This window comes from Mesoplodon bidens, assembly GCF_964165515.1.
Source record: "Mesoplodon bidens genome assembly, chromosome: 6".
In the NCBI taxonomy this organism is placed as follows: Eukaryota; Metazoa; Chordata; class Mammalia; order Artiodactyla; family Ziphiidae; genus Mesoplodon; species Mesoplodon bidens.
Genome location: NC_138162.1, coordinates 6,261,461 through 6,277,145, shown reverse-complemented (window position 1 = coordinate 6,277,145; position 15,685 = coordinate 6,261,461). Strand labels below are relative to the sequence as shown.

At 48.8% G+C, this 15,685-nt stretch overlaps 1 protein-coding gene across 2 annotated transcripts in view; it reads left to right on the top strand.

Moving 5' to 3' along the window:
- GPR107 (G protein-coupled receptor 107) overlaps nucleotides 1-15,685 on the top strand; it is a 69,707-nt gene that overhangs the window by 32,248 nt on the left and 21,774 nt on the right. The window contains exons 11-15 of one of the 2 annotated variants that reach the window (XM_081237770.1): nucleotides 234-307; nucleotides 692-809; nucleotides 3,834-3,964; nucleotides 6,143-6,186; nucleotides 8,866-8,922. In XM_081237770.1, coding sequence (XP_081093896.1) covers nucleotides 234-307; nucleotides 692-809; nucleotides 3,834-3,964; nucleotides 6,143-6,186; nucleotides 8,866-8,922 — 424 coding nt within the window. The remainder of the gene's footprint in view (nucleotides 1-233; nucleotides 308-691; nucleotides 810-3,833; nucleotides 3,965-6,142; nucleotides 6,187-8,865; nucleotides 8,923-15,685) is intronic. The other variant, XM_081237769.1, reaches the window with a different exon arrangement.

Genomic DNA, 15,685 nt, shown 5'->3' with positions numbered 1-15,685 from the left:
GACCCAGACTAGGTGTTAGTGACATGGAACCCTTGCGTCAAGTTCCTTGTCAGGACGCAAGTTTCCTGACATTTGTAGTGCTCTTACAGGCTTCACTGTGCATCAGCAAGCTCAGCATTACAGATTGGGAGCGGGTGTCTCCCGTCACGAGGGCCTCTGGTGGCATTTCCTGTTCTGCTGTGTGTAAGGCGTGTAGTAGATGATCTTTCTGAAATACACTTGTTTGATTGCAGATCGACTACCACTACATCTCCTCCCAGGGCTTCCCGATCGAGGGGTGGGCTGTGGTGTACTACATCACTCACCTGTAAGTATGCAGAGTGACACAGGAAGCACCCATCCCGCGAAGTAGCTTGCCAGACAAGTTGGGGGAGCCGTGGTAGGACGAGACCTGCCCCACGTTGACTGGCCCCGCCCTCCCAGGGCAGCCTGCCGGATTCCTGCCAGGCCTGAGGCGTGTGGCGTGTAGTGGCTGTCCCGACCTGAGAACGTGGGGCCGTCGACGTGCCCCTGCCGATCAGATAGCGGGGTGCATAGCTAGCTGCCGTGTGCCTGAAAGTGACGCTCACTTAACGGTGGATTCCCTGAGTTTGGCCACCTGTCTTTTGCAGGAAGTGCGTGAAATCATAGAACTCTCAGAGTGAGACGCTAAAGACACCCGTTGGTATCTGTTCATTTTTTTCCTTTGCAGCTTGAAAGGGGCCCTGCTGTTCATCACCATCGCGCTCATTGGCACCGGCTGGGCTTTCATTAAGCACATCCTTTCTGATAAAGACAAGAAGATCTTCATGATCGTCATCCCGCTTCAGGTAAAGGAACCCTCGTCCTGCTTGTCCTCGTTCTCTCTTGACACTTAGCTGGGCTCAGCTCCAGGCCTTCCTGGGAAGAGGGAGTCAGTTCTCCTGGAAACCCCCGCTTCTGCCTTTGGGGTTGAAGACTGGGCCTCTCTTTCTGAATTCTGACAGACCTAGACCTCAGGTCATTGCACTGGGGGATGCTCCACCATCTACCATCTTTAAGCCAGCATGTGAATAGGGAGCTGCTGAGAAGTTAGGGAATCTGTTTGCCTTGTAACAAGATGGTCCTGTTAGCAAAGAAGCTTGGGTACACAGTGACTTGACCAACAAAATTTTTCCCCCCGGCATGCCGCACGGCTTGCAGGATCTTAGTTCCCCACCCAGGGATTGAACCTGGGCCATGGCAGTGAAAGCGCCAAGTCCTAACCACTGGACCGCCAAGGAATTCCCAACAAATTATTTTAAAACCGAATGACATCAGTGAGTTTCCACAAGGTAGAATATGAGACATTGGGGCAAACATTTATTAAATGCTTCGTATGTTTGGGGCCCTGGACTGAGGCCAACTTTATAAAATTGTGAGCCCCTCAGGAGAGGAACCTTGTCTTACGTATAACAGTCTTACTGGATATAGAACCTGGATGTAAGGGACGCATAATAAACAGAGAGGTCCTAGCAGGGATGCACAGCTCCTCAGCTCTGCTTGACCAGGGAGCTTCTATTTGATAAAGTTGTTCTCGTCAGCCAATCATTTTGGAGCACAGTGTAAGTGTGGCAGGTGAGGGTGAGAGAGGGACAACTTTCTGGGCACCCAGGTCGGCCTGCTCCACTCTGGTGATGGGTGGTTTGGCAATGCTTGCGGCAAAACAATCTTCACGTTCAATAATACGGGCCACACACTAGTGCCAGGGGAATGGTGCAGACCAGCTGCTGTAGGTTTCCAATGAGAGGGTATTCACCCCAGTTCGAATGATCTGGAAGAGCTTTATCGTGGAGATGGGCCTTGCCTAGGTTTTAAGGTAAGACACATGACGGAGGCAAACATGACACGACCATCTGGTGTACAGGAGATGCTGAGGCGCTGGGCAGGTCTTGGCTGTTGAGCCACTGGGGCCACTTCTCTGCCGGGCTGAGCTCTCCAGCCTGCCAAGGTCTCAGAGCTCGGAGGCGGTGGGCCGGGGTGCTCCTGCCGCTGCCGTCCTGCCCCGTCTCGCCTTCCCTCTAGGAGCCGCTGCCTTCCCCCCCAGTTTGACTCTTCCTCACATAGCCTAAACTATGATACAAGGGACACAGCTTCCCCCCTTTTGTTCCCCACAAGGTTACATGGCAGGTCACTCGGAGGAAACAAGTCCACTTAAAAACTGAATGTAAGGAAGTTAGGAGTGTTTAAGTGTCAGGACTCGTCTGGGAAGTCCTCGAGCGCCAGCCTTGAAAAGTTGAAACCGTTTCCTTTTGGTCATGGGGAGCCACTGTGCGTTTCTGAGTAGGGAGTGAGGGATGTAAAAATGGAGTTTCGAGAACATGATTGGCACTTGGTTCCACACCAGCGCCTCTGGGAACATTTTGTGTCTCGTGTCAAGAGTGTGAACTAAGGACAAAATGGCATTAAACATTTAAGCTGTCAGTTTCCCACTTTGTCTTCATGGACAGAGCCACAAATGCAGATGTTTAGGATGGACTGGGCTGCAGGAGGAACCCAGAGGCTGGGTGTCGGTGGGAGACTGAAATTGCAAGCTAATTTTTGCATTTGTTTTAAGTGAATTAGGGCTTCAGTAATGATTTAACTGGTAAGTCCTAGATGGAAAGAGAAACTACCCTCCCCAAGTCATTGCACGACAGGTTTCACATTTTGGTACAAGTGTGGGGAATTCCCTTTAGAGCAGTGAAGCAGAGTATTTGGGACCACGGACTTCGCATGGAGTACAGAGGTGGGATTCTGATCTCTGCTTTCAGACCTAGTGATAATCTTCGAAAGAATATCTCATAAATTATGTCTCCCTTATGCTCAGTAGTGTCACAGTTTTAAAAATATTGCTCTCTCTGTTTAGCCAGCTGAGGGACTTTTATAACATGCTAAGAGCTTAATGACAGGACCAAATGTACAAGGCATGTCCTTCACTTTGGAGATTGAAGCAGGCCGTGGACGCGGACACACCTCAGTGTGGAGAACCAAGCCGCGTCCGCTGTGGGGCGGGCCGACCCGGGTTATTCCTCTGAGGAGCAACGTGGCCACTCACCCACTGGGCTGAAACCGGCCCTCCTTGCCGCTCTGGTCTCTGATAAAACAGTCCTGTTATCTGTCCCCGAGGGCCAGGGGCCCCATGCGTGAGATCTCAGGCCTGAGGAGGTGGCTGGAGGGGATGTGAAAAAAGCTGTTCAGCACCTGAGCCACTGCTGAGGCTGAAGGTGCCTGCAGGGCAGCGTGTCCCGGTTGTCTGTGGCTGTGTAACACGTCACCCTGTTGTGACTCAGTGACTCCACAGCGCAGTGACTGTTGACTCTGTCTCACAGTTTCTGTTGGTCAGGAATCCGGCAGTGGCTCACGTGGGTGGGTCTGCTAGGTCTCATGCAGTTCTGGTAGACGGCGGAGGGGCCGTCTTCACTTGCCTCTGTCTCCTGGGCTGGGAGGACTTGGTCAGATGAAGCGGGAACTGTGGGGACTCCTCGGGCATCTTCTCTCTCTCTGGGTTCTCCGGCAGGGCGGCTTCAGGGTAGCCAGACTTCTTATAAGACCGGGTCTCCAGAGGTGTGTGAGAGCCAGGCAGGGGCAGTGTCTTTGGCGTGACCTGCCTTGGAAGTGACATGTGTCAGTCACGGCCACCCTCTATTGGTCAGAGCAGTCGCAAGCTCGAGGAGGCACGGAGACTACTTCTTGATTGGAGGGAAGCAAAGTTCTGCGAAAGCACGTGGACCTGGAAACCATGCTGTGGCCCCAGGGTGGGGCCTCTAGGTCCCAGTGTCCCCCCCCCACGTCGGGGCTGCTCTTGTAAAGATTTGTCCATGCTTTGGGGCCTCAGCGACTTCTGTGTCCTGCAGGTCCTGGCAAACGTGGCCTATATCATCATAGAGTCCACCGAGGAGGGGACGACCGAGTATGGCTTGTGGAAGGATTCTCTGTTTCTGGTGGACCTGCTGTGCTGTGGAGCCATCCTCTTCCCGGTGGTGTGGTGAGTGCCTGCGGGGAGGGAGGCCGCGTGTGCACCGTGGGCTTGTCTGTCCAGCCCGACGGCTGAACCCGCTGTTCCCAAACTGGTCAGAATCACACGGAGCATCTGTTTAAAAATGACAACTTCCTGGGCCCCAGACTCACCTGAATTAGTCTCCAGGGGCAGGACCTTGGAAGTTTTGTCTCTTTCAAGTTCCCAGTAGATTGTGATAGCGCTCATATGGCACAGGCTTTTAGCAGTTCAGACACTAGAGAAGATTCTTGAGATGAGAACTTAGTAGCAACATAAAATAGCAGAATGAATTTAAAGGGAAGGGAGTTGAAGAAAGCCCATAAACAGCCTCATCTTGCCAGATTAGGTAGAAAGTGAGGAAGTTTATTAACATAAAACTAGTGATAGTTCTCAGCTCATAAACATTGCAGATATCTTCAGAATGGTTTGCTTCATTCCTGGAAGTGGCAGACTTTAGATGCATGTATGCATTGTGCTTTGTGTGTAAAGACACGTTAGTGCCAAGTCAGTGGTTGACGAGAAAGAATATCCTCCTGAGATCTCATCAAAGTGAAGGAAATTCTTGCTTCAATAGGAAGCAGTTAGAGGAAGAAGGGCTAACAAAACTCAGACACTCGCCTTCATGATGATCTAGTTCTGTGGCTACTTGAAAGCAATCAATTCTTTTAGAATGAAGTTGAAAAATACAGATTTACCTACCTTTTATTAGAAGTGTGGTGCACTCTGCAGTGCCCCATGCTGTGAATTAAGATTTTTAGACTCCTGGGGTCGATCAGGTCATTCAGTTATTCTGATTATTTAGAACATGGTGCCAGTGGAGTGTAATGCTCATTCCGGCCAGTTATTTAGATTCACTCTTAACCCTAACTTCGTCATACTTCACATGTGTACATGCATCAGTTCAGTAGATTGAGCAGACAGCTGCCAGCACAGGAGAGAGAGCACGTGTGAGTCTCGTTAATCTCCACAACCTCCCCGTACCCTGCCCAGGCTTCTGTGACAGGATGGCCAGTGTTGTCTTCAGGTAGAAGGAGCATCTTATCATCAGGGAACAGAGCCTCCGCGCCCCCTGCCACATGTGCGCATGACATAGAAAGGCCCTGGGGGACGGGGAAGCCCCATACGCTCCAGAGCTACGAGGGGAAGGTTCCTGCCGTTTGTTAATTACAGCACTAAGGAGCAGGTGCCAGATGGCAGGATTCTTCAAGGTAAACGCTCTGAAAATTGCTGTAAAATGAAGAAACTCAAGTACTAGAGAGGTGATTTAAGAAACAGTATCAAAAATTTTTTAAACATTCAGATTCGGCCAGCTTTGGTCCAGTGTCAGCTTTGTGCCACTTAATTTCACATGTTGCACCATTCAGTTCTCACAGGTGGGCAAACTGCGGAGGTTTTAGGAGAAATGACTTACTTACAGTTGAGTAGAGAGTGGGCAGCTGTGCCAGGACTGCAGGCTGGGTCTGTGTGACCCCAGCCCTTCTCCCCCTGTGCCATGTCCGCTTGTGCTGTGCCCTTCCTCCCACACAGTCCTTCCCTCGGTGCCTGTGAACTCTGCCTAGGACGCTGGTCTACAGCTTCTTTAAGAACGTTCACGTTCCCCTGTCTGAATGGTAATTAGTTACCAGCACCTCACAGCCAGAAAAGATTCCCTGGAGGTTGGCATTTTTTCAGCAAAGTTAGAAATCTCAGGTCGATGACGTATCGAGTTTGCATGAAGCCTTGTGCTCACAGCTCCTAGACCTAGACTTCAGAAGTCGGCCTGTGACCTTCTTATAGGGTCCATTCTCTCCAGGTAGCAGGTGAACTCGCTGAGGCTCCATTGTCCTAGCTGTGTTGCGGCGGGGGCGTAGCTGTGGGACTGAGAGATTAGGTAGAAAAAGATGAGGAGTGTTACTGTGTTTTGATCTTTCCCCTCACACCCAGGTCTCTGCCAGGCTTTTTTGAGCCAGCAGAGGGCATCTTTAACCCTCAGGCTTGGGCACCATACATGCTGAAGGGTTGATTATCAACAATCATGTTGTCTAGGGAGAGTGCTCTAAAATCATCTAGTCCAGCCTTTTAAGTTTATAATCGAGAAATCCAAGGCCTCAAGTTACTAGTGCTGAAAATAGAGAGGAATGCAAATTTGTTAGCTAACCTTTTTGTTCTCCAAATGTTTATTTTTAGGTCAATCAGACATTTACAAGAAGCATCAGCAACAGATGGAAAAGGCAAGTTCCTTTTGGGGCCGGACAGCGTTCCCTGAAGCAGCATGCCTGGGCACTGCTGAGGGTGGAGCAGGAAGGCCGGTGCCCAAGGGAGAGCCCTAGGGGCTTCTTCGTAAGAGCAGCCCCGGGTTGTTTGGTGGGGAGGCAGGTGGGGAGCATTACCGAGAGGTTGTGTAAGGCCTGGAGGTGACTGCTTATCTCCACTCGTGAGTGTGAGCTTCACCTTCTCAGAACTGAGTCAGGAGGAGAAAATGTTGTCTTGGAAGGACCAGATAACACTTCACTGTGAGAACAGGAGGTATTACGGATTGGGAATGGCTACGTGTAAAGCATCCCTTCCTGCTGATTTAACACGCTTTCAAAATAGTTGTGTCAGTATTAATTTAAAAAGAGACTCATGCCAGAAAGAACCTCTGAAACTCAGATTTTTAAATGGTTGTGCCATTATAACCCTTTTGCATCTTCTTGATTTTCGAACCATGCCTCCTAAGTCTGAAAAGAAACCACAGAGAAAATGTTTTGCGTTTCTGGGCTAACTTGAATAATGTCCATGACTACAGGCTGCCGTGGGCCACGCGGGGATTTCAGGCCACAGCTGGTTGAGGAGGCATGCTCTCTCTATGGTCCCCTCTGCCTCTGGATCCATGAAATCCCACACCCAGTGCTGGTAGTAATGTTCTTTAAGGCAGATTATTCATTTGTTCTTGTTAAATAAAATTTTGTTGCTGACCTGTTTTCTGATTGTAAAAGTAATGTAGATTCATTTTGGAAATTTTGGAAAATAGATAGTAGGTACAGATCTTCCTTCACACTTGCTATACAGTTAATATCACATGATTTTCCTTGAATTGAATTAACCTGACTTCAAGGCTTCATACCAGTGTCAGGCACGATCCCGGTGTTCTTACTGAGAGCACAGCACTCGCTGGGGCGTCTCCAGTTTGGGGTCCACGGTAGTTCCTGTCGGGGTTCCTGCTGTCTGGGTCCGTGAAGCGCTCTGTGAGAAGCCTGGTGCGTGAGGGTCATGCCAGGCTGGGAGCCCCGGTCCTCAGATTCCAGGCTCCCAAGGTGCCCCCAGCTTCCCAGGTGGCCGTAAGGCGCCACTTGCAGAATGTACCAGCTCTCTTTCTAGTCCCAGGAAATAGCTTTTTTTTCCTCTCTCTCTCTTCCTTCAAAGGCCCTGGATTCCGTTCTCCCTCTGGAATGCTCTCTGGGATAGATTCTTTTTTATTTTTTTAAAAAATTTATTTATTATTTATTTTTGGCTGTGTTGGGTCTTCATTGCCGCACGCAGGTTTTCTCTGGTTGCGGCGAGCGGGGGCTACTCTTCGTTGCGGTGTGCGGGCTCCTCATTGCTGTGGCTTCTCTTACTGCAGAGCACGGGCTCTAGGCGCTGCGGCTTCAGTAGTCGTGGCTCATGGGCCCTAGAGCACAGGCTCAGTAGTTGTGGCGCACGAGCTTAGTTGCTCCACGGCATGTGGGATCTTCCTGGACCAGGGCTCGAACCCATGTGCCCTGCACTGGCAGGCGGATTCTAAACCACTGTGCCACCAAGAAACTCCTGGGATAGATTCTTTTCAGTGAGTTTAAGCTGGAACGTGGTCTGCAGAAATCTTTTGCTTTTAGCCTGGCTTTCTGAGCCACGGATCTCAGAGAGCCGTTCTGCCTTCTTGGAGTGGGGTAAAGGAAAGCAGCAAAAAATAAATCATGAATTAGAATCTTGATAAAGCACGTTGCCACAAACAGAAAGTAAAAACCCAACTTCTGGGAACTTGGGCATATTCTTGACTTTTTTTTTTTTTTTCCTTCTATGCATGTTATATAAAAAGTTGGTTTTATTATTTCTGTAACTTAATGAATAGGTCTTTCTCTTATTTTAATATATTGAAATGAGACATGTTAACTTTTTCATCTTTTTACACTTCAGTAGTTCTGGGTTCATTTTACTGACTGTTTGACTGAAAATGTCCAAAAATCCCAAGGGTAATGTTTTCCAGTTGATAAGTTTTATCTGTACTTTTCTTTTTTTTTATTAATTAATTTATTTGGCTGCATCAGGTCTTTGTTGTAGCGCGTGGGTTTCTCTCTAGCTGTGGTGCGTGGGCTCCAGAGCACGCAGGGTCAGTGTTTGCGGCGTGCAGGCTTAGTTGTCCCACGGTAGTTGCGGCACATGGGCTCTCTAGTTGTGGCGTGCGGGCTTAGTTGCCCTGTGGCACATGAGATCTTAGTTCCTCGACCAGGGATCGAACCCGTGTACCCTGCATTGGAAGGTGGATTCTTAACCACTGGACCACCAGAGAAGTCCTATCTGTACTTTTCTTCTTGGCTTCATCCTTACCCCTTTGTGAATTCCTCTATTCCTTCCTCACCACTCCCTTCTCCCCTTCTCCATTGTTCTGATCCTTTGACACCTCTCTGCCTTCTCCACTTTGCTTTTAGAGGGCTTGGAGGTGACTGTGGTAATTAACTGTCTCTGTGACCATTTATTCCATGAGACATTAATTGTTGACTGAGGATCTTAGTAAAGTGTCCTGCCTGCGGTGGACAACACAGCAAGTGAAGCCCAAGATGGGGGGGTCGCAGTTGTCCCCCAGCATCTGTAGTAAAGAGAAACTTTATGGAACAAGAACGCTTTTGTCATCCCCTGGGGCATACAAGGCAGTTTCTTGTTTTTTCCACCAGGTGACAGCATGGGACCTCTTCAGCAGAGAGCGAATATGAAAACCGGAAGTCATGCAGGCACACCAGGGCTTTTGTTCCACCATTCTCGGGACATACCATTAAGAAAGCACCCGTTTCTCGTCAGCAGATATCACAAGCCCTTTGAAAGAGGGACAGAGTTGATTAGAATAGGGGTGTCTTCTTGATTCGTGTTCTTTCACTGAACTGATGTAGGCTGTGGGGTGCTTTGGAGCTAATCCACAAATGCATATTTCACTCTGAACTTTGAAGAATGGTTATGCTTGTGACCCTTCCAGAAACAGGGCAGCCATGTCCCCGCAGTTGAAGTCCCCCCTGCAGAGAACTCAGGGACAGCACGCTGTGCTGGTACACCATCCTCGGGCATGGCTGCTGAGCGGCCGTGCCCTGCTCGGCTACCCCAGGACAGAGGTGAGGCAGCGCGGGAGAGCTTGAGTGAGCGCACTGCCCACCGCCTGCTGGTTCTGGAATGTTGCGGTTGACCCTCTCTGCTCCTCAGTTCCCGCGGCCTGAGGTCTAGCCCATCCTGGAGGCAGCTGACAGAGCAAAGGCCGTGGGCAATAAAGTCTCTTGCGGGATTTGGAAGCTTTTGGCTGGATGGAGCCTGACACTTTGGTTCTTATTAGTCTCATTATTCCACTGAGTCATTACATGACCTTGACCGCGACTTGGGCTTAAGAATGTCAGTTTAAGTGCAGTCTAGGCTGACTGACTGCAAGTGGGGGAAAGGCTGTAGTTGTTCTCCCTGCACTTGGGATTCATATTGCTTTCTTTTCTTTTTTTCTTTTTTCTTTTTTGAGAGGTAAGATGTGGATTTATTTAGAGAGAAACACACTCCACAGAGTGTGGGCCATCTAAGAAGGCTAGAGTGGCACCAGGGTATGGGGCTGTCAGTTTTTATAGGAGCGGGTAATTTCATAGGTAAAGAGTGGGGGGGGTGTTCCAGCTATTTGGGGGCATGTTGCTTTCAAAGAATGTGGGTTTGGATTTGTTTACTTCTTTGTGTCTAGATTCCTTTTGACAGAAGCTGAGAAAGTATAAAGGAAAACATTAAGGGCAAAGCTGCCCACTGTCCTTAAGTCGTGTCTTTGTCTCTTCTGTCACACGTGGTGGCTTCTCTCAGGTGCTCTGTCATTTAGTGTCACTGCCGTGCCACATCCTCTGAGAGGAGGCTTCGTTGAGTCTTCACAGGCACGCCCAGCTCTGCTGCGCTATGTTTTGCCTTCCAGGAGTCACTGGCTGTTTCTGCCTTTGAGCCTGCACCCTTGTTCCCTTCTGTTACTCCAGTGTCATTACCTCAGAGGACTGGACTGGGGAGACACACCATACATCTAATTAACAATCTCTGCTTCTGAGCATCTTCTTTTTTCCCCTTTTGTTTCTGAGGAAATTTCAGCGGAAGCCTTCTTCGGAATCTTAGCTTTCACATGAGCTTCAAAAGCACTTAAACAAATGGTGATTGGCTGGTTGAAGAGGTTATGGAGGAAAGGCTTCATCCCCAGCTGCCACTATGTTCTGAAAGTAGCTGTGGCCTTGAGAGGGCAGCCGTTCTCAAGAGGGTCCTCAGGATCAGAACTTTTTTCATAACAAGACTTTATCAGCCTTTTTTGCTGTTGATGTTTGCACTGATGGTACAAAAGCCGAGGTGGGTAAAACAGCTAGCGCCTTAGCATGATTCAGGACGGTGGCACCAAACTGTTAGTGGCCACTGCATTCTTCATTACCATCTACTTCCTGGGGGTGAAAAAGAATGACCTTGATGAATTAGGAGAAAGTACTAATGTTATTAAGTCTCAACCCTTGAATATATGTCTTTTACCATTCTGTGTGGAATGGGAAGTACCCAGGAAGCACTTGTGCATCGTACTGGGGTGTGGTGGTCATCTTGAGGAAAAGCATGTGTGCAGTTGTTTGAGTTGTGAGCCCAACTAGCTGCTTTCTCTCAGGACACTGTTTTTATTTGAAAGAATGATGACAGTAGAACTATGTTTACTCAGACCTGGGCTTTTGACGAACATTTTCCTGAAAATGAACGAAGTGAATGTGTCACTTCAGGAAAACAATTAAAAATATTTGTTGGGCTTCCCTGGTGGCGCAGTGGTTGAGAGTCCGCCTGCCGATGCAGGGGACACGGGTTCGTGCCCCTATCCCGGAAGATCCCACATGCCGTGGAGCGGCTGGGCCCGCGAGCCATGGCCGCGGAGCCTGTGTGTCCGGAGCCTGTGCTCCGCAACGGGAGAGGCCACAGCAGTGAGAGGCCCGCGTACAGAAAAAAAAAAAAAAAATATTTGTTGTCAGTGATCTAATTTTCACTTGAAAGCACAGATTTTAATTTAGGAAAACTTACAATCTACCACTGTAAGCTTGACGGCTTCCCAGTTCTTAACAGACATCTGGTGTGAGCAGGGGAGATATTCAACAAATGTGACTTTAAAAATATTTTATGATAAAAGTTTCAGTATTTCAGAGATCTGCTTAACTCAGTGAAACACTATTTTCTACCTGATCAGTGCATGTTACACAGTCATGCATGAATAAGAGATCCATTCAGAGTCCAAGATGGACCTGTGACAGAGTGCGAGAGTTCATCGCTACCGGGACCTCCCTGGTAGCAGTCCGCCCGCCGATGCAGGGGACGTGGGTCCGAGCCCTGGTCCGCGAAGATCCCGCATGCCGCGGAGCAACTAAGCCCGTGGGCCACAACTGCCGAGCCTGTGCTCTGGAGCCTGCGAGCCACAACTGCTGAAGCCCGTGGGCCACAACTACTGAGCTCATGTGCCGCAACTACTGAGCCCATGTGCTGCAGCTGCTGAAGCCTGTGCACCTAGAGCCCATGCTCCACAGCAAGAGAGGCCACCACAGTGAGAAGCCCGCGACCCCGCTCACCACAGCTAGAGAAAGCCCGTGTGCAGCAACGAAGACCCAACGCAGCCAAAAATTAAAAAAAAAAAAAAAATTTTTTAATTAAAAAAACCCAATAATCTAAAAAAGAAAAAGTTCATTGCTACAGTTTCAGATTCCCTACCTCACCTATCTTTAAGAAGCTGCCATTTGTCAAGCTTTAATGCAGAATCAAAGACGACTGTTCACAGTTCTCTGAGAAGGCCGACATCTGATTAGGCCCTATTTTCTTTATAGACTTCAACCAAAACACTCCCTCACTCCAGATTTGAAGGCAGAAGCAGATACAAGAATCCAGTTGTGTTCTATTAAGCCAGACGTTACAGGAATTTACACAAATGGAAAACAATTTTACTCTTTTCATGAAATTTTTTTGAAAGTTATTTTTTAATAAGGAAAAAGCATTGTTTATATTAACATGTAATGGATTATTTATTTTTGTTACTTTTAAATGAATTATTAAATGTTTTTGTTTCAGTTTCTAATATGGTAAGTATTGGTAGACTCTACTCATATTAACAAAAGCTCCTTGTGGTCCTCAGTAATTTTTTAAAAGTGTGAAGGGGTCCTGAGACTGAAAGTTTGAGAAACGTGTGTTAGGGACAAGGCTTCCTGAGTCTGGTGGTCACAATGACCGTGAAGGGGAGTGAAAGCCTGCCTGGTTCTCTTCTCCTGTGCCTCCTGAGCCCGTTTCAGACTTACTTGGTCATATTCTATGACTATTTAAGATGTCTGTTCATTCTGGGCAACTCACGGGGGGAAAAATGTTTTATTTGGATGTATTCATATAAACAGGCCTAATGAAATACCCACTGATGAGAAAGGAAGAGAAATATCCTCTGTCTGTTTTTATAGATAAAGTCTTACTGGAACACAGCTGTGCAGTGTGTATGCCTGTGGTTTGTGGCTGCTTTTGCACTGAGGTGGCAGAGATGCCTGGCCCACAAGGCCTAGACGCCTGCTCTCCAGGCCTGTATAGAAACAGTTTGCCGGCTCCTGGCTGTTGTAGACATTGAAGAGATACCATTTTAAAAACCGTACCTACAACGTGGTGCTATTGACTGACTTTATTCTATACTGAGCACTTTGAAAACTCTTAAGCTCACATAGATGTAAGAAATCACTCCTTTTAAGCATTTGCCGAACTCCAACTTTTGTATCCAGAACTGTGTTCTTTGTTTTTTGATTGGAACAGTAGCTTTTGCATCTTCATCTGCTCTGATGTTTTACCTGACCTGTTACTCTAATGGGAATTGGTACTTTCCTTTAACTAGCAAGATGGCTTTTCGCATGGATCTCCTCTGTTTACCAGCGGGGCTTTGGGTTGTACCCTTCCACCTGGCCCATGTGAATAAGCACCTCTTCCTCAGTTCCTGGTTATAATTCCAGGTTTGTCCAAACTTTTTTTTCACTTTCCAAGTGGAGACTAAGGTAGCCCCAGATGTACTGATGCTCTAGGCACTGAGGACTGTGATTAGGTTAAACTTGGAGACTCTGGGTCAGAAGCCTGGAGGGGGAGAAGGAGGGCAGGAGAAGGGGGAGCCTCCCGGCTGCACATCTGGCGTGATTCCACCGCCTCGGCATGGGGCTGGGGCCGGGGCCGGAGGTGAGGGTTGAGGGCGGTGCTCTAGGACGGGGTGCGGCCTGGGCAAGGCTGATTTCCTCCAGAACTGCCGTCTGCTAGTGTCTGCCCTGCTGTGGAGGGTAGTCTGTTGGGCTCCTGGCTCTGGAGCGCTGTTTCCTGATGATAGGAGAGAAGAGGCAGAGAAATGAGATTCCCTTTAGCTGGTCCCTCAGAAGATGTTCATGCTTTTGTCCGTGTGTAGCCAGAGCACGTACTTGCAAACCCACCTCTGTGCCAGCAGTCTGATGCATACCACGGGAGCCCTGTAACAGTTCTCGGCTCCAGAAGGGTGGAGTGTCAGCAGGCAGGAACGCTTTCTCTCCGGCAGTGTGATACAGGTACTCATAAAACTCCTGCCTCTCTTAAGGCATGAGGTGAGCGGGCATATGTCGAGCTCTCAAAAGGATTCTGTCCTGTGCTCAGGGCCACTTCACTGAAGTGTGTGGCGACCCTCTGACTCTGATGTTCTTCCCATGGCATCCGTGAGTACCTTACCCTGGCGTGTGCCACCAGGCACTTCAGGCGCGGGTAGGGGGTGCATGGCCTTCAGCAAATTTTCAAACAAGTCTGTGACCCTAGGAAGGGTGAAAACCATAGCTAAGTAGACTGTCATGAAGAGAGAATGAGAGAAAAATTGTATTTTATGAGACTGGCTTAATACAGTGATTTTTAATTTTTAAACAAATTTATTTATTTATTTATTTATTTATGGTTGTGTTGGGTCTTCATTGCTGTGCGCGGGCTTTCTCTAGTTGCAGCGAGTGGGAGCTACTCTTCGTTGTGGTGCATGGGCTTCTCACTGTGGTGTCTTCTCGTTGCAGAGCACGGGCTCTAGGCACGTGGGCTTCAGTAGTTGTGGCACGTGGGCTCAGTAGTTGTGGCTCGCGGACTCTAGAGCGCAGGCTCAGTAGTTGTGGCACACGGGCTTAGTTGCTCTGTGGCATGTGGGATCTTCCTGGACCAGGGCTCGAACCCGTGTCCCCTGCATTGGCAGCGGATTTTTTTTTTTTTTTTTTCGGTACGTGGGCCTCTCACCGTTGTGGCCTCTCCCGTTGCCGGAGCACAGGCTCCGGACACACAGGCCCAGCGGCCATGGCTCACGGGCCCAGCCACTCTGCGGCATGTGGGATCTTCCCGGACCGGGGCACGAACCCATGTCCCCTGCATTGGCAGACGGATTCTTAAGCACTTGCCCCACCAGGAAAGCCCAGTGATTTTTAATTTCTTTAAACACCAAAACCTCTTCTCATTACTTTTCCTCTGCAGATCACACAAAATTCCTTCAATGTCGTGAACCTAATCACAGCTTCTGATCAACATTTTGAAATAATCATTTAGCCAGTGATACCGCCCTGAGTTCGTATAATCTACAACCAAAAGCAAAGGGGCCTCTCATGTCCTCAGGCTGAGAACCAGCCTCATCATGGTCACATTACCAGTTTTTTATTAGGCCTTTAAAACATTGGGAACCTAACTGCCTGAGGGGTCCCTCCCTCGGCCACCCAGCGGGCCTGGTCAGTAACCTGGGTTGGCGGCCCACCTTGACTCCGGGCGTGGTTCTCTGTCTAGGGGTGTCAGCACGCATTTGACTCTGAGAGTCTCGAGACAGACACAGCTGAAACCAGCTCTTCTCCATCACTGCATACTCAGGGAGGTCCGGTTCTCTTATTGAGAAGGTGCTGTCCGCTGTTAACCAGCTGTGTCTTCAAGCAGTGGGATGTCTGACTTCCTCACCGCCGCGGACTGAATCTGTGCAGTGGGCGGCCCTGGGGCGGGGGTAGTCCCAGACACTCTACTCAGCTCAGCTCATTGCGGACTTCCAGAGACGGGACGTGATGGGAGAGGCTGACAGGAGCCGAGTCTGAGATCGGCTTGGCCCTGAGGACCCCTCTTCCAGTGGGGCCTTTGGTGTGGTTCTAGAGTATAAGGGAAGCGAAAGGCAGAAACTTGCTTGACTTGACAGTGAAAGTCCTCATAGAATTGCTTTCCTTGTGTGGGATGGCCATCAGCCGCTCTCTTGGGCCATTCTTGTTTCTTTCTTTTTATTAGTCATTTAAGATAAAATTTTGCTTACAGTAAGATGCACAGTCATAAACTGTTGAGTTCAGTGACTTTTGACCACTCCTGGGTCATTGATTTAAGTATATATTGGGAATGTATTTTGAACCACTTTTCACACAACCCTCAACAGTTTGAAGGTCAAAGAATTTCATTCTCTAAGCAGTTCTTCTTCTATTAGTGCACCCTTCCCCGTACTTGCTCCTGATACCTTCTCAG